The sequence below is a fragment of the Rhinatrema bivittatum genome, chromosome 2, assembly GCF_901001135.1.
Source record: "Rhinatrema bivittatum chromosome 2, aRhiBiv1.1, whole genome shotgun sequence".
Taxonomy (NCBI): Eukaryota; Metazoa; Chordata; class Amphibia; order Gymnophiona; family Rhinatrematidae; genus Rhinatrema; species Rhinatrema bivittatum.
The window spans coordinates 176,573,393-176,596,940 of record NC_042616.1 but is presented as its reverse complement, the minus strand read 5'-3'; the positions used below and the strand labels follow the sequence as shown (position 1 = coordinate 176,596,940).

General features: G+C 43.2%; 1 protein-coding gene across 2 annotated transcripts in view; it reads left to right on the top strand.

The window, feature by feature from the left end:
* PDK4 (pyruvate dehydrogenase kinase 4) overlaps positions 1 to 23,548 on the top strand; it is a 56,000-nt gene that overhangs the window by 5,408 nt on the left and 27,044 nt on the right. For both annotated transcript variants that reach the window (XM_029588925.1, XM_029588926.1), the window contains 6 exons: positions 1,279 to 1,420; positions 5,364 to 5,435; positions 11,992 to 12,176; positions 14,835 to 14,924; positions 16,249 to 16,326; positions 20,571 to 20,647. In XM_029588925.1, the coding sequence (XP_029444785.1) occupies positions 1,279 to 1,420; positions 5,364 to 5,435; positions 11,992 to 12,176; positions 14,835 to 14,924; positions 16,249 to 16,326; positions 20,571 to 20,647 (644 nt within the window). The remainder of the gene's footprint in view (positions 1 to 1,278; positions 1,421 to 5,363; positions 5,436 to 11,991; positions 12,177 to 14,834; positions 14,925 to 16,248; positions 16,327 to 20,570; positions 20,648 to 23,548) is intronic.

The following is a 23,548-nucleotide window of genomic DNA, read 5'->3' as shown; positions in this document are numbered from 1 at the left end:
TTCATTTCAAACTTTATATATGTATATAAAGTTAAACTGAAGGAAAAGAGCACAATAATCAACTGAGTGCGCCTTCTTTTGAAAAATACTTTTAATGGATGCAGAGTTGCCCAAAAACCAACAGGCTTCTGATTCCTGTAAATAAATCATGCTTTCCTTGTTCACCCTACGGCAAGTGAGAGTGTTAATGTTTATGGGGGAGAAGTCATAGGATTTTATATTGTTTGAATTGTACACCACGTAGAGATTATTTTTAATTAGTTTGCTAAATTTGTTATACCCCCCCACATAAACTATCCAGTATAATCAGATTTGCTGTTACATTTTTGATGGAAATGCTGTTACATTTTTGATGGATCAGTGAATAAAACATCTTTGCTGCCATTCTATGCATTTATTTTAGCAATGTGAGTTTGATTCTAGTAGAGAGGAGAGAAGACTGTGTAAATGATGAGCATATCATAGTGTATTCAAAGGCTTGGATGTTAATCTGATGAGGATAGCCTGTTGGACTTGTGACCCATATTGGTCCAAACTTATGGATAGTAGGCTGAATGGACCAGAGGGAACATTGCTATTAAGGAGCCTTAGAATTTGCTCTGTAGTGGTAACTGTTGGAAAAATGAAAGATGTGCTAAATCAAATAGTTACAAGACCAAACGCATAGAGGTCCATATTCAGAGGCATTTATCCAGATAACTCATAAGTTATCTGGCTAAATGCTGACTTTAGAATTTTGTGAGCACTTGTCCAACTAAAATTTAGCTGAATATCTCATTATTTGGCTAAAATGTAGTTAGATAACATCGAGGTGTAACCCAGGGCATTTCTGGGAGGAGTTAAGTTAACTGGACAAACTTATCTGGCTTTCTTTAAGATAACAGTCTATACTCATTAGTGTGGCTGCACCTCTGAATATCCTTCCAAATTTAGCCAGATAAGTTTATAGATTTATTTATAAATGCATTATAAATACATAGTCCTTTAGCATTTCATTGTAAGAAAATGAGGAGTGGAATTAAGGGACTGTGGGATAGATAGAGAAGGTAAAGTGAAGAAATAAAATTTAGCAATACCTATTAAGTTTTATAGGACTGTATTTTCAAAATAATTTTATTCCGTATGTATAGGATGGAAGAGTCACTGTTCTCAAATAGAGTCACAATTTCAAAAACAGGTTGAGGAGAGAGAGGAAGATTTATCCAGCTGGTGGACTTGTTTGTGTTAAAAAAAAATATGATTCATTAAACAATTTCATAAATTCTAATAATTTTTTAGGTTCAGCTAATGGATGTGAAAGGACGTCTTTTGTATTTCTGCGACAAGAACTTCCAGTGAGGCTAGCAAATATCATGAGAGAAATTGATATTCTTCCTGATCTGTTGCTGGGGACCCCTTCAGTGCAGCTGGTGCAGAGCTGGTATGTATCACAAAACAAAGCAGTGTTGTAGCTTGGACTGCCTAAACATCTTTCAGAGGATAGAAAACACACCAACCAATACCTACAGCAAAATTAAATTCTAGACACTGGTATAAAAGGTAGCTACATTTGACTAAATCTATAATCCCGTACAATTAACTTAAAAGGAACATCTTAGATTTGCAAGTTCATATAAGAAGCAAAAAGTTGGTTTTCCTCTGGCAGCCTGTTATCAAGGTGATCATTAAGAGGATAAATTTAAAAGGTATTTCTGCAAGTAAAACAGTGCTTTATTCACAGAAATGTCCTTTTATAAAATTGTCTGCCTGAAATATGGGTTAAAGTTTGTGCATAATACCTGTGTACACACACTTTTACCTGCTTCGGAGGGGGTGAGGGAAGATTCATTTACTGGCATACTTTTTGAATATCAGGAGTAATCAGTCAATGGTCGGATTGCAAAGTTAGGGCCTGATTCATCAAGGTATTTTCCCATAGACACAGAATAGAAGAAAAGCCTTAGGGGTAGATTTTTAAAAAATGCGCGTTCGCGTACTTTTGTTGGCGCACCAGTCACAAACAAAAGTACGCTGGATTTTAGTAGATACGCGCGGCTACGCGCGTATCTACTAAAATCCAGGATCGGCGCGCGCCAGGCTGCCGATTTTGGGCAGCCGGCGCGCGCTGAGCCGCGCAGCCTGCCTCCGTTCCCTCCGAGGCCGCTCCGAAATCGGAGCGGCCTCGGAGGGAACTCTCTTTCGCCCTCCCCTCACCTTCCTCTCCCTTCCCCTACCTAACCCACCCCCCCGGCCCTATCTAAACCCCCCCTACCTTTGTCCACAGATTTACGCCTCCCGGAGGGAGAAGTAAATCTACGCGCGCCAGCGGGCTGCTGGCGCGCCGAGACGCAACCCAGGAGCGGTTCAGGAGGGCGCGGGACTGCCCCGGGCCAAAACCACGCCCCCGGGCCCGCCCCGAAACGCCGCATCCCGCCCTCAAAACGCCACGTCGATCGGCCCCGCCCCCGACACGCCCCCGACAAAAAACCCCGGGATTTACGCGAGTCCCGGGGCTCTGCGCGCGCCTGCAGGCCTATGGAAAATAGGCGCGCCGGCGCGCAAGGCCCTGCTCGCGTAAATCCGCCCGGATTTACGCGAGCAATGCCACCTGAAGCCCCTCAGAGGCTCATGCTTCACCTCAGATAGTGAGCCCCCTCCCTGAAGTTGTAGATTTGCCTCCTCAAGGGGAGTTCCTTCACAAATCATATGGGGGAAATATGACATTGGTATGCTCTGATTTTCTTCCGGAAGCTTCCTATTTGGAGCAGCAGAGATCTCCCTGGTTTCTGCTATTATCATTGACGTACTGCCGTAGTTGGGAGAGGATGAGGATTCCACAAGATTCCTTCTGACCCTTTACCAGACTAGCCCCAGCACATGTCTCCCCAAAAGATCTCTGCCACTCACGCTTTCTAGATAAGCTGGCAAATACTTTCCATCTGTGTCAGGAGGAACGCAGTTTCAAGAACGTATGTCTTTGGGCTTCTTCTATTTTTTCAACCTCCAGCAGATGCTGTGTTCATTCCGGTACATAGACTCCTAAAAGATCTACAGATGAGGATGTGGTAGATGCCGATATCTTAACTTTCGGTGGTCTGAAAGCTGGATCTAAATTATAGGTAGGGACCTTCATTTTCAGATTTCATTTTTCTTGGTAATTTCAATGTTATAACAGAACAAATCATTGGAAAAATGATTGTTATAAAAAACAGGAGAAATTTGTTTTTTGTTATAATATTGAAATTGCCAGGTAAAGTAAAATAAAAACTGAAAATGAAGACCCTTAAGTATAGGGAGCAGTCTTTCCCCAGAGTTGAGGCAGTTCAGCTGCTGCATGACTTGGTGGTGGTGGAGTCTATGTTGAAGCATGCACTGTGCACTTATGATCATTTTAACACAAATCTTGGGATGGACCCAAACCTTTTAGACATATTTGGGAAGAAGGTCTTCCAGGAACCCATGTTTAGCATCCATATCAATGTTCATCAGCTGTACATGATTCAGTATTTGAATGAATGTATGCAGAAGTTCAGTCTTTGACAGGATAGTCAGACCTGGAGTAGCCAGAACTCTGCTGAGCTATAGAGGTTATAGGGAAACATGAACTGCTCCATGTACAAACCTTTTGACACAATGGCCAGGACTTTGACCACTTGTATCAGAACTCAAAGGCTCATGTGGGTGAGAGCAAGTGGCCTTTGGGAAGATGTGCACAACAGGCTCTAAGATGAAATCCCTCCAGACAATTTTTCCCTTCATTCAACCGAGGGATACGGTGTGCACTTTGGATCCGAAGGATGCTTTTTTGTATATTTCCATTCATCCTTTCCTCAGGTTTGTGGTGAAAGATGTTCATTACCAGTACAAGATGCTCCCTTATGGCCTCTCAGCGACCTTGAGAATGTTTACTAAATGCCCTGCAGTATTGGCTATACAGCTTCATTGGGGAGGGAGTTTGCATATTCCCATACCTGCATAATTAGTTGGTGATAAGTCTGTCTCTGCCAGGAGTCCTGGAGTCTCTCAAAGTGACCATTAGACTTTTCCAATCTCTTGGGATCCTGTTTATCTTCTCCAAGTCCAACCTGACCCCATCTCAGAGATCCAGTTCAGAAGAACCTAGATAGACTTAGTCAAAGAGAAAGCATTTCCTCCAGTCGAAAGAATGACATTACTGATGAGCCTATTGCGCTCTGTTCTACAGTGGGACTAAGCGTCAGTGAGATTGGCTCTGGTTCTTCTGGAACACATGCCTGCATTGGTGCATGTCTTGTCTGCACATACGAGGTCTTAAATGGGCCCTCCAAAGCCAGTGGCTCTATCAGTCATTATTCCACCAGATCTTTGTGACCTCTGAGATGAAGTCAACCCTTCAGTGGTGGATGAACTAGGAGGTTACCAAGGTGGCCTCTCACTATTCATCCCAACGTACCAGGGGATCTTGTTACTGATACCTCCATGAAGGAGTGAGGTGCACACACTGTCCGCATGGATGGAGGGGTTGTGGTCCACAGTGGAAAGCCATCTGTAGATCAATTTGATGGAGCTGTGAGCTATTTATTTGCTGGGATCGGTCTCTCACCTTGCTAACAGGCAGACAGACAACTGGGTGGCCATGTTCTATATGAGCAAGAAGGGAGGCATGAGCTCCTACACTGTCTGCAAGGAAGCCATCCAAATCTGGTTGTGGACCATTCGGCATAATGCTTATCTCCTGGACATCTATCTTAGGTGGACCTCCTAAGCAGAGTGTTTACAACCTTATGAATGGTCCTTGGATTAAAGGGTTGTGGGTGAGTTCAGTCTTTGGGGAATGCCCTTCTCTGTACCTTCTCCATCGCAACTATATCTTTTTTGAGATGCAGTGACCAGAATTGTACACAGTATTCAAAGGTGCGGTCTCACCATGGAGTGATACAGAGGCATTATGACATTTTCCATTTTATTAACCATTCCCTTCCTAATAATTCCTAACATTCTGTTTGCTTTTTTGACTGCTGCAGCACACTGAGCTGACGATATTAAAGTATTATCCACTATGATGCCTAGATCTCTTTCCTGGGCGGTAGCTCCTAATATGGAACCTAACATCATGTAACTACAGCAAGGGTTAATTTTCCCTATATGCAACACCTTGCATTTGTCCCGAGAAACATTCTTAGCTCTGTGAACTCATTTAATAATAATACCATATAAGGAGCATAGTTGAAAAAGCTGTTGCCGTAATTTGCCATCTTAGAAACTGCAGGGTAACTAAAAAGTTATTTTTCTTCATTATTGGACACATTCTCTGTTTATTGCCATTCACGTTTATAAAATGAAACTAAAGATGCAGTTTGACTTCATATGTGCCTTAATGAATTTTTGTTTTGATTCTTTTGTAGGTACATTCAGAGTTTAATGGATATAATAGAATTCCAAGATAAAAACCCAGAGGATGAAAGAACTTTATCTGAGTAAGGATCTTTTTTTGAAATTTATTATTTTTAAGTTCAGAGCCTCTTTGGGGTACAGCATCTGTCTGAATGCAGTGTACAAGCACATGGCTACTACCTCAGCAAAGCCAGACCCAACTGAACTGTAAATCCAGAGAAGCAGAAGGAAATTGCTGGATGCATTCTGCCCGTCTCACAATCGTAAAAGTTAGCTCAGTAGCCTCTTGAGAAAACTGTTAAATCATTTAGGAATCTTAAATGTAAGACTAAACATTTTTTAATTCAGCTTATTTCTTTTCATTGATAGCTCAAGGAGAGTTACATTCAGGTATAATAGGTATTGCCCTGTCCCCAGGGGGTTTACAGTCTAAAGGCATGATATTCAAAAGCATTTACGTGCTTAGAAATGGGTTTTACATGTATAAATGCACTTTACCTGGGTAAATGGGCTTTTGAAAATTGCTACAATATATGCCATTGAATTGTCCATAGGATTTACTCGCGTATGTACACCTTATGTGCCTAAATGGCTTTTGAAAATTGTTACAATAGTATGTTGCATTTACATGAGTAACTCCTTTGCAAATTCACCTGTAAGGGCCTCATTTACTAAGTATTTTTCCATAGACACGGAATGAGAGAAAAGCCTTAGTAAATCAGGCTCTGAGTTTGTACCTGAGGCAATGGAGGGTGAATTGACTTACCTAAGTTGACAAAGAGTGGGATTTGATCCTCACTTCCCTGGTTCTCAGCCTGTTCTAACCACTAGGTTACTCCTAACATGACATCATACACGAGTTTTAATCACCTGTAATCTTGAAGGTTTGCAGAAGATCTAAAAACGTACCCAAATCAGTCCAGACTCCTGAGTTTGCCTCCCTGCCAGTAGTTGGAGACAGAGAAAGTTTCACTGATACTGTATATAACCCAGTGTGCCACCTGCATTCCCCTCAGTATTTCTTTGTCTCCAACAGATGGTAGATGGTGTAAAACCTGCAGTCTAGAGAAAAAGAAAAAAAAAGATTAAAAGATAAGAAAACTTCTGGATCCTCCCAGGGGGTCGTGAGGTTTTACTGGGGCCATCTCCTTGATTTGAGGTGGACAAGCAGGGGGTTGATGACTCTTCTGATAGCTTTGTCCGGAGGTCCATGGGGTGGACATCTGGTGCTCCAGAACTCTCAGCCCCCATGAGACAGAGGTGGAATCTGCTATCAGTTCTGTACTGCAAGCCCAGTGGAGCATGGAATTATCCCTTTTATACATTTGTCCTGGGCTGGGTTGCTAAAGTCTGGCGAATGGAGATGGATATAGCCAGTGGTCTGGCTCTTTTCTGATTTTCCAGGAGGCCTGCCCTCCTGGAACCGGAATCTCTGCACCAAAGGAAAGTATTTGTTTTTATGTATCTTTATTTGTTCTCAGAGAGTAAGAAAAAAAAAAGAGACTAGGGAACTAGTTAGAGAAATCTGTGCAATAGCGTGGTTTCGTGGGGAGCTACCTTAGAAGCTCGGGGAGCACAGTGATGTTGTTTTTCAGCAGCTTCTCTGCCTGCAGAGGAGACAAGGTGTGGCTCTGTGGCACAGAGGAACTGTTCCCATGCTTGCCATTGTGCTGGTAGTGCCGCAGATGTGGTGAGGAGCAGCATGTGCATGTGGCAGAAGCGGCATGGCGTTCGGGGAGCTGTGCCGAGCATGGCAGGCACCAGTAGAATGAGCCTCATGGGCAACGGGGGTCTATCGCTGAGGCTTTTCCTGTCAGCATGGAAATGACAGCCATTTTCCATTCCCTAGCAGTGTCGACAGGTGAGGCAGGGGAATCTCCTCTTCAACTATCGCCGGCAGTTCCCTGTCTCATGGAGGTGCAGAGAGGCACTTGCACAAGGAGGAGTCTCTGGTTCTGGTAGAGGTCTTCTTCCGGTTTTAATTTACATAAGCTTATTTAGTGGAACAAGCAGCAGGAGATTCTGGCTCTCGAACCCCAGTCTCTATGGATTCTCGGCCAGTCAAAAGACCTGAGCTGTTGAGAAGCTCTTCAGGCCTTCAATGATTTTCGGTGCCGGATGTTGAATGGATCTGGGCCTAAATCTGCTGAAGGTGCAGGCAAGCTTTGCTTAGCCATATGGTAGGCCATGGCAGCGGTTATTTTCCCACATGTGTAGGCAAGTGCGCACATCCTCACTGCGTGGGAGTTGCATGTGAGGGGACTGTGGCCTAGATTTGAGCGCATACATCTGTGAGCTTGAGTGCGTATGTGTGCAGGTACTTGAGCGCGTATTTGTGTTGGTACTTGTGCGTGTATGGCCACAACCTAGACTGGAACGCGTATTTGCACATGTACTTCTGCACTTATGACCTCAACCTAGTCTTGAGCCTTTATTTGTGCGTGTCCTGGAGGGGTGTGTGTATATGCCCAGGTGGCATTGGTGTGCACGCAGGAGGCTGCCTAGAGCCGAAATTCAGGAGAGTTAGGCACCAGGGACAAACAAATCCAAGTGCCTTACTTATCTGATAGAAATTCAGTCCTCACTCTCTCTCTCCGTTTGTGTCAGTGCTATTTAGTTGCTCAAAGCGATTTGACTACTACAGCTTTTGCCCATATTGGGACATCTTTTCAGCCTATGGTGTCTCTAGAGGGGAGTGGAGTGGGAGGTGAGGCACTGGTCAGTTCTCCTCGTTCCTGAGGGCTGAAGCTTCCCCGAGAGAGAGAGTTTGGAGAGAGCAAGGTTGGGCCTATGAGCTCCAGTTTAGATCCAGCCTCCTTCTCCTTGGTGGAATGTTTCCAGGGCCTGCAGACCTTTCTGCAGGGGCATCCAGTGAAGGCAAAGCAATCTACTATGTAGGGATCACGTGCTCAGGCCTCGCATTTGTCAGTCACAGTGGGCAAATGCCGCAGGGAGGCTCTCCTTGACAGTGTTCGAGCGGATGCGGATCATGAGAAATCAGTGGAGTCAATGGGGAGTTGACTTTTTCACTTCTAGAAGAGGGAGATATTGGATATGATTGAGAGACGCTTCCGTCTGTGCTCAGATTTTTTTTCTTTTTTCACAGAGATGTCTTGCTGAGTTTGTTGGCTTAGACCTGAACACGCTTGGTTTGGCCAGAGTCTGTTGGCTCAGACCCTGAACATGCTTAGTGTGGCCAGAGGTAAATTTAAAGTTAAGCAGCCTGTTTCTTTCTCCCATGTATCTAGTTCAAGAGATATTAGATTTAAAGAAGGTAAATTCTGCTCTCGTTCCCTGTTTCCGCATGGAAACTTTGAGGTCCAACTCTGAGGTCCGTCATAGCAGCGGTACGCAAGGGAGAACTTTTGGCATTTTTCGCCTAGTCAGAGGCATATCTGCCCATAGCCATCAGGACAGAGAATCAGAGATTCCTGAGGTTCATGGTCCTAAGGGGACATTTTCAGTTTCGAGCCCTTTCCTTCGGCTGGCAACTGCTCTGCGTACCTTCACCAAGATAATGGTGGTAGGGGCGGCCACATTGCAAGAGGGTGTGTTGGTGCATCCGTGTCTGGAAGACTGGCTCATTTGTGCAAAACTAGAGGACCTCTATTGACAATCAGTACAAAAAGTACCGATGCGCTTGAAGTCTCCAGGATGGGTTATGAACCTAGCAACAAGTCCTTTAGTCCTCTTTCAAACTCTGGAGTATCTGGGAGCTCAGTTTGACATGCTGATAAAGAGAGTGTTTCTCAAGGAAAGAGATTGCTAAAATTGCAGAGTCAGATTAGACTTTTGCTAGAGCTTTCGGTGCCTAGGGTCTGGGACTATTTACAGATCCTGGGTTCTATGGCAGCGACATTGGAATTCATGCATTGGGCATTTGCACATTTGTGGCCTCTGCAGGGAACTCTTATCTCCTGTTGGAATCTGTTATTGGAAGAGTTTAATCTTCCTCTTCCATTAGAGGGAGAAGCCAAGGACAGTCTTTTGTAGTGGCTTATTTGCACCAGTCTCGATTGTGGTGCAGAATTGGAAGTTCTGAATTGGGTAATAGTCAGCACTGCTGCAAGCCTCTGCAGATGGAGAGCGGTGTGGCAAAATCAGTTGGCGCAGGGCCAGTAGTCAAAATAGGAGGCCTCATGATCTATCAGTCGATTAGAGATGAAATTGGTGCATTTCACTTGCTTGCCTATCTGCCAAGGTTATGCGGTCATCCGGTACGGATCCTATCAGACAAAGCGATGACTGTGGCCTACATCAACCATCAAGGCGGAACCAAAAAATAGGCAGTGGCTCAAGAGGCCCAGGAGTTGATTCTCTGGGCAGAACAGCACTTGGAGCAGCTGGTAGTGTCTCGCATCACCAGAGTGAACAACATTCAGGCAGATTTTCTCAGTCAGAGAAAGTTAGACCCCGAGGAATGGGAGTTGTCGGAGGCAGCAATGTATCTCATTTACGGAAGATGGGGTTATTCCGACCAAAGAGAGCACCAAGGCATCACGGTTTTACAGCCAATGAACATAATGATACAGGAGTTGGAGCTTTGGTTCTGCCGTGGGCTTGAGGAATTCTTCTTTGTTTTCCCTCCGTGGCCTCTGGTGGACAAGGGATATGGCGAATAGAAAAACATCAGTGCAACATGATCCTGGTAGTTCCAGAATGGCTGTATCGACCATGCTTCCCATATCTAGTTGACATGGCCACAGATAGGCTCCTGAGGTTCAGACATCAGTTGTCTTGTCCATCAGGGCATAATATTTTTGGGTCAGGCTGCTAACTTCTGTATCACAGATTCGTTTCTGAGAGGAAACGACTGAGATGGAAGGGATATTCTAAAATGGTTATTTCCACTTTATTATAGGCTAGGCAACTTTCTACATCCTTGACGTATTTGTGAATTTGGAGTATCTTAAAGTCTTGGTCTGCTGTTGACAGAATGCAGCCTCAGCCTGTTCAGGCTATAGTGTCACATATTTTGGCTTTTCAACCGAAGGTTCAAGTAAAGGGACTGGCCTTTAACTCTCTGAGAGTCCAGGTAACACATTGAGTTGTCTCCAGGGTACGGAGACACATCTGGATGTTATACAATTCCTTCAGGGAGCTAAGAACTTGCTTCCTCAGGTGAGGAACATTTGTTTGTCTTGGAATCTGAATCTAGTCTGTAGAGGATTGTGTGAGGCTTGGTTTGAACCACTAAAGAGAGCTACGGTTAAGGATTTGACTCTTAAAGTGATTTTCTTGGTGGCTATTTGTTTAGCCAAGAGAATTTCAGAGTGCTGGGTGCTGTAGTGTCGAGATCCCTTCCTACAGATGTCGGATTTGGGGGTCTCTTTATGCGTGGTGCCTTCTTCTCTGCCTGATGTAGTATTGGCGTTCCATCTTAATTAGACAGTGGAGCTTCCAGCTTTTCTGGATTTGGATTCCTCTATGCCTCTTGTGGGGGAGCTCTTAGATGAGAGGCGTGCATTATTGAGGTATATAAAGATCACTTATGATTTCCGTAGATTGGATCACCTCTTTGTAGATCAGATCACTTCTCTGTACTGTGGAATGGTCCAAAGAAGAGAAGTAAGGCGTCTAAGGTTCAATTATGCGGTGGCTGAAGGAAGCGATCAAGTCGACTTACATTTCTAAAGGGCACCCATTGTCGGGGGGTTTAGGGGCGCACTCAACGTATTCTCATGCGACTTCCTGGGCTGAGTCACAACAGGTCACATAACATGAAATTTTCTATGTGGCTACTGCGAAGTCGTTGCACACTTTTGCTAGGCATTATCGCTTGGATGTCGGGGCTTTGGCTTCCATGTGCTTTGAGAGTGTTCTATGAGTGGAACTCTCCAGGTCCCACCAGAGTTAAGGGGAGCTTAGGTACATCCCAGGAGTCTGGACTGATCTGGGTACGTATAGGGAAAAGAAACTTGGTTCTTACCTGCTAATTTTTGTTCCTGTAGTATCACAGATCAGTCCAGAGTCCCGCCCATTTACTAGGGGAGAGAGTCCACCGCTCGTACTATTGCTTTGTATATATTGCAGAGTTGTTGAAGGTTTTCAATGCAGATCACTTATGTTAAATTTGGGAAACAAGTTTTCCATTGTCTTTTTGGGCAACTTTATCTTCTTCCAGCTCGTTGGAGGGGAGGGAGTTTGCTTAGAACTTTATGGTTGGCTTGGGTACTGGTCAGTACTGAGTGTCTGCAGGTGGCACACTGGGTTATGTACAGTGTTAATGAAACTTTCTCTGTCTCCATTTACTGGCAGGGAGGCAAAACCCAGGAGTCTGGACTGATCTGTGGTACTACAGGAATGAAAATTTGCAGGTAAGAAACAATTTTCCTAATGTAATCCTTATACATGAGGGAGGCAGTAAATAATTATAACATAACATAAATACTGGATCATACAGGATACTTTACGTACTGGAGAAGTAGGTAAGAAATCTCAGCATGAAGGTTGGCCACAGCTGATGGGAACCCTACTAGAGACCCAAAGTTGGGGCAGTGAGAGACCCTGAAACTCAGATCAAATCCAAGAGCACCCTGCTCAAAATAGAGCCTGTCTTCAGGGTACCGGTGACATTCAAATTTATTTCTGTAAGTTTTAAATTGAAGTACTCTAAAGTTGTGGTGTTCTGGTGATTAGCTTTACAGAGACCCTTGTCACCATCCGAAACAGACACAACAATGTGGTTCCCACAATGGCGCAAGGAATCATAGAGTACAAAGAAGCTTTTGGTGTGGATCCAATCACCAATCAAAATGTCCAGTACTTCTTGGACCGGTTTTACATGAGCCGTATCTCCATAAGGATGCTAATTAACCAGCATAGTAAGCAAAATTGTATTTCTCTTTAAAATGCAAAATTTTAATATATGCATTATGAGATCTCATTTGGAATACTGTGTACAAATCTGGTGACCACACTTTCAAAAGGATGTAAACTGGTTAGAGTCAGTCCAGAGGGTGGCTACTAAAATGGCCAGAGGATAGACTCGAAGATCTAAACATGTATATCCTAGAGGAAAGGGGAGATATGACAGAGACATTTAAATATCTCAAAGGTTTCCATGCACAGGAGGTGAGCCTCTTTCAATGGAAATGAGACTCAAAAACAAGGAGTCATGGGATGAGGGTGACAGGGGATAGACTCAGGAGTAATCTTAGGAAATATTTTTTTACAGCGAGGGTAGTGGATGTATGGAACAGCCTCCCAGTGGAGGTGGTGGAGGCAAAAATGGTATCTGAATTCAAGAAAGCATGGGATAAATGCAGGGATCTCCAAGGAAGTGATGGGAATTGTAAGGACAAGATAAATTGGACTGATGAGCAGACTAGATGAGTCATATGATCTTTTTCTGTTGTGTGTCTATGTATGTACAGTGTTAGAAATATATAGCATTGAGATCCAATATGGTGTCGACCTTAGAAATACTTGTTTTTTTCTGTTGTAGTTGTATGTGGTTATGAGGACTCTGGCTATTGAAATTTTGTTTGCCTTTGGTGGTGATGTTTATTAGCAAAAGAAAACGTAAAGTAAACAAGGAAGGGCCTGATCAGCACTAGTGGTGTTCTCATAGTGTCTCCTTCCGTGGCAGCTTCCTCACTGCTTGAATGGAGTGGAAGCTCTTCATCGGCACTAACTTTGGAAGGTGTGTCATTGAGCCTGATGACCCCTGCAATGCCTCTGAATCCTGCAGAGAATGCATGCAGTGATGGAGCCTACAGGGATGCCGACTGCACGGCTACTTCTGGGGTTGATGCAGTTGTCTGTAGCTTTGGTGAAAGTTGTAGATGCGGTGCAAGAGAGGGGGCTGGATTTCCTGATGAATATTCTCAGACTCGACAACAGCTCAGTGGTGCATTTAGCAGTGGCTCCAATCTTAGAGGATTCAGTATTACAGAATTTGTGTGAATGTTGATTTGGGAAAGTTTTCAGTCAGTCTTCTTTGGTCTGTAATGTAATGTAGGGTGATGTAATATTGCAAACTGTTTGGGAAGCTCTTGGGAGAGTGGAGGCTGTTGTACCTGCTAATATGAATCGTACTAAAATATTAACCGAAAAGTTAGAAGCACTTCTTTTGCAGCAAGACAGGAAAATTGCTGTATTTGATCAAGGAACTCAGACTTTTGAGGACAATTCTGGGATTTGCAAGGGTTATTATTTAAAGGTAATTTTATGATGAAGAAAAGGGTGGTGAATATATAAAATGCTATAAAATACAGGAATTTAAGGTGTACTAGCTTTTCAAAAGTAAATTGCATTTCTCCAATTGAATTATTTAAGTGGTATTTATTAAAAGTTTTGTTGATGCCTAATTTCCTCTCCCCCAACTTCACATAGTGTTTTTGAGTGGTTTTTTTTGCCATCTGGAGTGAGAAATAATGGTAAAGGTTTTCTTAAAGTAGAACTGGAATGTAACAGATAACTCAAGGTGGGGAAGTTCGGGCAGTTGGTGAGGTTGCAGTGTTAGTTTCTTGTATGCTTGTAACAGATTATAATTGGGTGTTTAAGTTCTATTTCTGTGAAAGAGATGATTTTGGTTTATAAAATTTGTTTATTCCCTAATGTTGCTTTTCTCATTAAACTGTGTAGAAAGCATTTTTTTAATTAAAAGGCTCAGTTATTCATGTGGGAACACAGTCTATTCTAAAATATCCTTTAAAGTGTTTTATAAAATGTTTGGGGAAGTCATATATTTTTACAGATCTTGATCAGTTATCTACCTTCCTTAAAGACAAAAGTTGACAATCTGAGCTGGATAATTTATTTGATAGCTCTGTTAGTGTATCTACTTTAATTGGTTTGCTGTTTATTTTGGACATACTTCCTCTTCTTTGGGTGGTGACACTTGTTTATTTCTTTCTTTTTTTTTTCAAGTTTTTTTTCTTTTTATAACTATTGGATCTCTCCTATTCTGGAGTATTTGACTTTTTCTGTTATTCCAATGGTTGCAAGTATGTTATAAAATTTGATTAAAAAAGAAATTTATAATATTGCGAACTCATTTCTGTAACTGTTCTAAAACTGGAATGCTAGTGGTATTTCAGCCTGAATCTTGTCTGCCAATGAGCCCTCTCCCTTCCATCATAGGATGGAATACCAGAGAGCAGAGGTAGGATACCACATTTTCTTTGTGGTATTCCTCCTTGACTACTACTATCTTTCTTGATTTTCTGCTCCAAATATATTTACCGTATAAGTTTACCACATACATATACGGCAAAGAGAAAGAGAGAGGACTTGTATCCTGTAGATCTAAATTAATCTCTGATCAGCATTCAGGGATGTATCTTGACTAAAGTTAAAGTGTACTATTGGCTTATGGTAAAAATATTGTTACTAAAAGTTTTCAGTGAATCTCCTTATTTCATGGCTACCCACTAGCTTAACTGACGTAGCTATGTAATCTACGAAAACTTTTTTGTTTTGTGCATATAAATATATAAATCTGATCTATAATCATATTTTCTGTTTTCTTAAAACAGCTCTTCTGTTTGATGGTAGTACAAATCCAGATCACCCAAAACACATAGGAAGCATTGATCCTTGCTGTGATGTGACAGAGGTGGTACATGGTATGAATTCTCTCCAGCTTTTTAATGTCTCTTTATTTATGGTTACTTCTGGATTCTCGACACGCAGTAACTTTTTTTTATTATGGTCACCACCAGTTTTCCCATTTTCAAAAGCAATTTACCCTTGGTAAAAGGCTGTCTGAAATGTGCCTGCCTGTATGCAGGTAGAAGTATACATGTGGATTGACAGTACAATTTATTTTACCTGCGGGAAAAGTAGGTGGGTTCCGAGGCAGAAGTAGGTCAGGGACGGCAACAAAAGTGCATAAGTTTTTTACATTTTCAGAACTAAGCACTGTATTTTTCAGGGAAAAATTATCTGCAGAAAAAGGAGGTGCAAACCTCTGCAAGTACTTTTTTTTCCTAGGCGATTTTCAAAGGGAAAGTAGCGCATACTTTCCTTTTGAGAACTGCTGCAAAGGCCACAGGTATAAGTACCCATGGTCTTTGCAACAATCCACATAGCTTGAAAAGCTAGGCAAAGATAATTTTTGTGGTTATAAATGAATGTCATGCAATTTACAAACAAAATTCAACAGCCACTGAAATTTGGTGATTCTTAATCCTAAAGAGACCGATATTCAAAAGACCCAGGAACCTAACTTCAAAGTTAGGCATCTAGAATTTGATATTCAAAAGCATTTATTTATATACCGACATTTGAAGAGATATCACACTGGTTTACATTCAGGTACTGTAGGTATTTCTCTATCCCCAGAGGGCTTACAATCTAAGTTTTTGTACCTGAGGCAATGGAGTGACTTGCCCAAGGTCACAAGGAGCGACAGCAGGACTCAAACCCTGGTCTTCTGGTTCATAGTACACTACTCTAACCACTAGGCTATTCCTCTTGGACAACTCAGAAGTTATCTAGCTAAATGAAGATTTGAGCACTTAGCCAGCTAATTTGTAAATTTAGGGCCTTAATAGAGGATGAAGACAGGATGGGGACTGAATTTTAGGAGCTTGGCACCTATGTTAAGTGCCTAAGGTTAGGTCATTCCTATACCTGGCCTAAATTTATGCACCTCAAGTTAAAGTTAAGTGCCTTTATTCAAAGAAATTCTTTTGGTGCATATAGTCTTCAAATATCTTGTGTGCCGATATTTGAATTCTCAACATTCTTTGAATATTGTACTCAAAATATTTGTTCTTGGAGACAATATTATAATTCCCTCAATAAATTATTTCTGTAATATGCTTTAGTATATGCATTATGCCATATGCTTCCCATACATTGTGTTGTGATTCATTTTGCAGCCCTAAAAGCTGTGGTCCTGCCTGTTGTATTATAAGAGAATGTACTTTGTACAATATATTGCAGATGCATTTGAGAGCTCAAAGATGTTGTGTGACCAGTACTACTTGACTTCCCCACACCTGTTAATCAAGCAGACAAATGGTAAGAAAGACAGAGCTGTAGCCAGTAACATCTAAGTTCATTTTCATCATTTTTCCTCCTATAATGCAGCAGTGTAGTAGAGGTAACCATAAAGTATTTTAAAATCTTTCTATATGATATAAAATCCTTTGCTTGGTAATAATGCTAAAAAAAAAGTGGCATGTGCCTTTTTGCAGCAGAGTTTTATAGTTGATATTGTCAGGTTTCTAATCCATGATATGTTGACTGTGCCCTATTGGGTCCTGTAATTAACCGTAATGTAGTCCATATTCAGTAAGCTGGCTAGTGGACAAGTTATCCTGCTAAAGTTAGCCAGATTGCTTGTGTTATATGTATTCAGCAGGATAAACGTCTTGCTGAATATAACCAGTCTAAAGTGATGTAGCCGGATAACAAAAACAAAAATCTAATTGGCTATTTTTGAATATAGCCGGTTAAGTTTTTGTTGTGTGGCCTTGAGTGGTCGGATAACACGCTACTTAACCGGATATATTTAAAAGATATCCAGCTAAGTAGCACTGTCATTACCCTACAAAATAAAGGTACAGACTAGAGGGGAACTAATTTCTCCCTCCCTCAAGCCTTGCCAGGCCATCTCCTACACCCACCCCTCTCTAAAAAAAAATTATTATTTTTTTTTAAAACATGAGTTAGTGCCTGGCATTTATGTGGTCACTGGTTCCTGGTCTCCAGTCCCAATTGTTAAATACGCGGTTCAGTTACCTCCCTGCCATCCCCACACCCAGGGCTGGCGTAAGCACTAGGCGAGCTAGGCCTGGGCCTAGGTCGCCGAAACATTAGGGGGCACGAGCCACGTGGAGCCACGAGCGGTGGCGGCAAAGAGGAAGGAGTCAGGGTCGTGACCGAGGGGCGAGGGAGTGTCGGCACGACTGGGGGGGGGCGCAACTGGGTGCGTGGGGTGTTAGCACGACCAAGGGGGGGGTGTGACTCGGGGGGGGGGGGGTGCAAGGCAGAAGGTGCCTAGAGCGCCTAATCCCCTTGCACTGGCCCTGCCAACACCCTCCATGAAGAATCATGGTTCCTGCCCCCCCCCCCCCCCCCCCGGCCAATATCTATTTTATCTGTGCTGGGAGCAAGGGACCCGCTGCCCTGCTCCCGGCACTTCCAGCAATGCTCTGACAGTGACAACGCTGGAAGCGTAAACTTTAACTTCATTTATCCATCTAAAGGGCTTTTGAATATGGACCTCCATTTGTTTTATTTTCCCCATCTGTTGAGACAGAAATCTCCAATTTAGCATTAACATAGATATCAAACAGATGCTGTTGGGACATAACATTGATAAATGAGTACAATCCTCAGTGATGAAATCAGGCACAAAATCTACAAATAAAGATGTGGGGATCCAGAGCCCCGGGACGCGCGTAAGTCCCGGGGCTTCATAAAAGGGGCGGGGAGGGGGCGTGTCAGGGGGCGGGGTGGGACCGGGGGCGTGGCACCAGCCGGGGGCGTGGTTGAGGCCTCCGGACCAGCCCCTGGGTCGGGTGATGGCGTGCCAGCAGCCCGCTGGCGCGCGCAGATTTACACCTGCTTTCGGCAGGCGTAAATCTGGCAACAAAGGTAGGGGGGGTTTAGATAGGGCCGGGGGGTGGGTTAGGGAGGGGAAGGTGCGGGGGAGAGGAAAGAAAGTTCCCTCCGAGGCCGCTCCGATTTCGGAGCGGCCTTGGAGGGAACAGGCAGCACACGCCGGGCTCGGCGCGCGCAAGTTGCACAAATGTGCACCCCCTTGTGCGCGCCGACCCCGGATTTTATAAGATACGCGCGGCTACGCACGTATCTTATAAAATCCAGCGTACTTTTGTTCGTGCCTGGTGCGCGAACAAAAGTACGCGCTCGCGCAAATTTATAAAATCTATCCCTATGTGAATAAGTCCACTTTGAAAATTATCTCACCAAATCTCCCTGCACACCTGATAAAATATGTGCAGAATGTTTTCTAGAAAATGTACACGCCTACTTTCTGGAAATCCTGATGTTTTCACATAAGTACAAACCCCACTGTCGGCAATGCCTCTGCTCAGTCTGGGCAAACTTACACAAAACATATGATATTGATGTGATATTATCACGAATGCCGGTATAGAAAAAATTAAAATAAATAAAATAAATAAATATGTGCATTACTTTATCCACACTCTGGTCGGTCAGTTTCGTTAAAAGGCCATATGTTGGACCCTGTCTAAAATATAACTGTGTAACCAAAACCCTAACTGAAGTCTTAGGTTTTAAATTACTGAGCCAAGCCTTTGATGCCCCTTCCTCATAGTGATGCCACATACTAAGAGGAAGGGGAGAATAACAATTACTTCAACACCTGTGATTGATAGCAATCAGCCTCGAATTCAGGATATTTTTGGTCGAACTACTTTAACGCCAGGTGCTGAAGTCGCTGGAATTGAAGTTCAGGAGCAGGAACTCAATTCCCTGACTAATGAAATATCTTTGAGCCCTGGAGCTCCCTCAACACCTGAACAGCCAACGGGAAGAGGAGGAGGTGTAATAACACTTGAGGATACCACCCAGAGTTTGGACTTTTTACCAGCGGGGGGTAAGGGGGAGGCAATGGGAACAGAGGTACCACTGCGGACTCGTGAGTCCCCGCTGTCTTTAAGTCCTAATCAGGGGGATAGTACCGTATTGGTTCCTAGGGTTAAAAAGATGGAAAGTGGACAAGGGGAATTGTCAGCTGGTCCCATAGTTTTTGAGCCCAAAAAATTTACAATGGAAGAAATTGGTAGTATGATTCTTGCAATTCAAAAATCCATAAATGATTTGACTAAAATAGTTCAATTAAGTTTAGATAACAATAAAGAACTCCAGGTTAGAACAGAGAAGGTAGAAAATTCAATGATAAATTTAGAACATAAAATTGAAGAGATTGAAAAAGTTCAGGTGAACTTAATAAAGTCAGAAAAATTTCAACTAAATAAAATTGAGCAGATGGAAAATCAAATGAGAAGGGCAAATCTGAGAATTCTCAACTTTCCTAGGACACATCTGTTGTCCCCTAGAGAATTATTTAAGAGTTATCTTCTAAAAATACTGAAGTATTCTGATAATACGCTTCCTGTAATTTCTAGAGTTTATTATATATCTCATATGGTAGGGGGCACAGAATGTCCAGAACAAGGAAATTTAAGTGAAGATACAAACTTGTCTGAACTGTTAGAAAAGTCATCAGATATGGAAATAAAAACTCGGGCTACTTTAATAATACAATGTGCTGATATTTCTCAGAGGGATCTAATATTGAGATTATATTTTAAAAATCAAAATTCTCAATTTCATGGATTTCCAATTAGGATTTTTCCAGATGTATCTTTAAGCACACAGTTGAGGAGAAAAGAATTTCTGACCATGAGAGAGAAAGTAATCCAAAAGGGAGCGAAATATGTTTTACGTTTTCCTTGTAAATGTGTTTTGATTTATCAAAACACGAGATATGTATTTAATCATCCGGATCAGCTGCGAACATACCTCGAGTCCTAAATTCATCAACCTTAGGAGTAGGAGAGAATTAGAAATATAGTAGTTCAAACACAGATTCTTCAAAATGTTAATTTTCAGCTGAAGCTGCTTCCTGTTTGTTTTCTTTTAGACAGGTTCCGTTATTTCTTTCAGTACCAGTCTTAGGATTCATAGATAAGTTTTATGTATAACTCATATTTTCTTTTTTGTATGAATATTGCTTTCTGTTTTGATTTGTGTGTACTTATCTGTGATTATCTTCTGGAAATAATATAAAGTGGAATAAAAATAAAATTAAAAAAAAAAAAAAAAAAAAAGGCCATATGTGAGTATAAAACACTGTTTTACTAGCAGAATTCCCTTTGAAAATTGCCCATTCTTTCTCCAGATAAGAGTACGTATGGGGATTATGCTTTTACCCAGGAAAAGAAGAGGCAGGATTTGGTCAGGGGAGGCAATGATGCACATTGATTTTCAGAGGAAAAGCACGTGCAGCTCTCTGTGGATACTTTTTGCCTGGGGCTTTTACCAGTAGTTTGAACCTACTGGTAAAAGTACTCCCAGACTTTATTGCCCCATATGTGTTTTTTTGCGATCCAGGACTTGGTTCATAGGACCAAGGGATCAGAGCTTCAAGGTCAAGCACACAGCAAAAGGGAGGACTCCTTGAAATAGGCAAAGAAGCGAGTTTGAGGGGTACTTTTTTAGACAATAAATGAAAGTTAACAATGATTTATTAATTTCTTTTCTTTCAGGAAAAGCACCAGGACAGTCCATTCATATCGTCTATGTTCCTTCTCATCTGTATCACATGCTGTTTGAACTTTTTAAGGTACATTTTGCAAACTTCATTTTCTTCTTCAGATTTTTCATATTACTCTTAAAGCTCATTTCTTTGTGACTTGCCCCATTGTTTGGGCTGTAGCTTTTTGTGCTGTGATGCAAGGGATCTGGTTTGGGCTTCTATTCTGCTGGGCCTTGGTGTACTTCAGAGGTAAGGTACTCAAGCTTGGGAAAGCCAAATGCCAATATTATGACACCCTCTGCCAGCCAACAAAAGGTGCTGAGGGTTCGCCCTCTGGGTCACAAGGGTCCGCTGGACAACTGCAGGAACAGGGAAGGGGGTGGCAACTACCGAGAGTGAAAAAAACAGGCCAAAAACTATATCTGTTCAGGTGAGATTTGTTTTGGCCAGAAGTAGTAAGCATTTTCCTGTGGGGGAAAAGGTAACACGCAAGGGGTTAAGGTAGACCTGTGGAAGTCCATGTGGGGATTTGAATTTGAAATCCCCACTTCCATCTCATCCTGCTACACCAGTCCGGTCAGGACAAGTGGGTTATTTCTCTGTCCCAGCAGATGGATAGGGTTGCCAACTTTCAACTATCAAATATCTGAACATTTGGAGATACTATTTAATATCTTTGCTGGTGGAGCTATGCACATGCGACATTGACAATCTTCACATTATAAATGTAGACAATAATTGCAGATAAGGTCCCATCTAGTATTCCCATTTTACTTGCTGCTACAGTGCCATAGACTGCAGTTGATCTTTGACTTTCTCCTCATTTCTTTGCAATTAATGATCCTCTTTCTTGTCCCATGCTTTCTTGAACTCTTAAAGATAGATTTTAAAAAACCTGTGTGCCAAAAGCAGGATATATGTGCAAAAGTTGGGCCGGTGCGTACTGAGCGGATCTTATGTCGCCCATGGATGCTCGAATCTCCTGCTGCGTGCAAAGTGAAAAGTTTCTAAAAAGGGGCTGAGCCGTAGGCAGGGTGAGGGCATGTCGTGACCTGGTCAAAAAATGTGCGTGTAAATACTTATGCTCACAGGTGCACACTGGGGTCCCCTGCCATGTAAATTTTCTTCTGCTATGGAGGACGTGTAAGTAGTAACAAAAAAGAATTTAGGTCAAGCAGCAGGGTTTTAAGGGTCAGGGCTTACGGGAGGAAGGGTGGCTATAAAATTAGGGGGCTTTGCTACTCCTATCCCTAAACTGGGAAACTGGGAACGAACTGGGAAAACTACCTATGGTATTGTTGCGCGCCCCTTGCAAAATTTCCCCAACTTACACAGTAGACGTGGAATTTGCACGCAGATGCACACGTCCATTGAAAATTGTGCGCAGATGTATTCATGTTCAGCCTATTTTATAACATATATACATATACATGTGTATGTTATAAAATGGCTGTGTCCTTTGGCGCAAGTCAGCATACATGCATACATGTGCGCCCACATGGCTGTTTAAAAGTTACTACCTTATTGTTTTTGCCTTTAATGGCTCCCCTGGGAGGTTGCTCCATGCGTCTACCATTCATTCTGTGAAGAAATATTTTACAATGTTACTGTTATGCTCAGGCTTGTGGACCCTTGGCCAACAAGAGGATGGTATACCTTTCGGAGGGTCCATTGGGTCTCTTGTCGGGTGGCGAGGCAGAACAGGAGGCGGGAGCAGCTGAGCCTTGGCACTGGAGGCTGAGACGAATACGGAGGCGGTGAAGAGACGAGATGAGGCGCTGAGTCTTCACCACTGGTGGTCTGCGGTCCCCCCAGGAGGAGCCCGTAGGGACCCGACCGCTGGGACTTAGGTGGACCTAGGGAGGTCAGAGCAATGGTGCAAAGGCCAACTGGAGCTTCGCCCTGGAAGCCCGCGGTCCCCCCAGGAGGAGCCCGTAGGGACCCGGGCCGCTGGGACTTAGGTGGGCCCTTGGAGACGGAGTCTTGAAGGAGTCCTAGGTCGAGTGCCAGAGAGTCGTCGCTCGCCAGTCCGAAGTCATGCACCAGAGAATCACCGTAAGCCAATCCGAAGTCAGGAACCAGAGAATCACCAAGACGTAACAGGAGCAAGCAGCAGAAACTCACCAAGTCAAGGAATGAGCAGAGGAAGCCTCCCTATATACTTCCTCTGCTCTGGATCATTGGACATAGGTGAGTCTGGTTAAAGGGACCAGGTCCCTTTAAATGCAAATGAGTTGACGGTGGCCATCTTGGATCACATGGCGGCGGCCATCTTGAATCTCCCCGGTGCAGGAGAGACGCCGCTGGGGGAAGCAGGACGGCTTCCCCTGCAACGGGCAGCACGGCCCCGAGTCGGAGCCCTCCCCCAGGGCTCTCATGGCGCTATGAGTCAGGTAGGGGGACGCGGTCGTGGGGCGCCACGGCCGCGAAACACAACAGTTACTCTTGAGGCTACCCCTTTGGAGCGTAATATTTTGACCACTAGTTCTTAACGCCAATAAAGATTTGCTTTTACTAATCCAGGAACCACACTACTGTTTACATTTTTTAGCCTTTGATTAAATCATGGACTGAAGTCTAAGCAAGGACACAAAATAAATGTATCCAACTCTGACACCGTGAGGAGTCTTTGGCTTGCCAGAGGAGAGATTTAGTCTGGACTCTGGCTGTTCTCTCAAATTTTAATTGATTACAGACAAAAAACAAGCAGAAACAAACCTGCTTACTTCAGCAGTTTCTAAGAAAAAGCCTCAAAGCAATTCATGGAATACAGTGTTAGTCTTTCCTTAGGCTTCCTTCTCTGCTCTGAGGCCTCCTATTCTGTCTGGGTCTATCTTAATATGGCCCCTTGTAGGGAAATGCTCTGAGAGCAGAGCGGGTTCCTGTGTGTGTGTGTGTGTGTGTGTGTGTGTGTGTGTGGCTTAAGGTGGAATAAGCTAAATGCTTGATACTGGGCTTTTAAGGATGGTCCACCTATATTCCTTTACA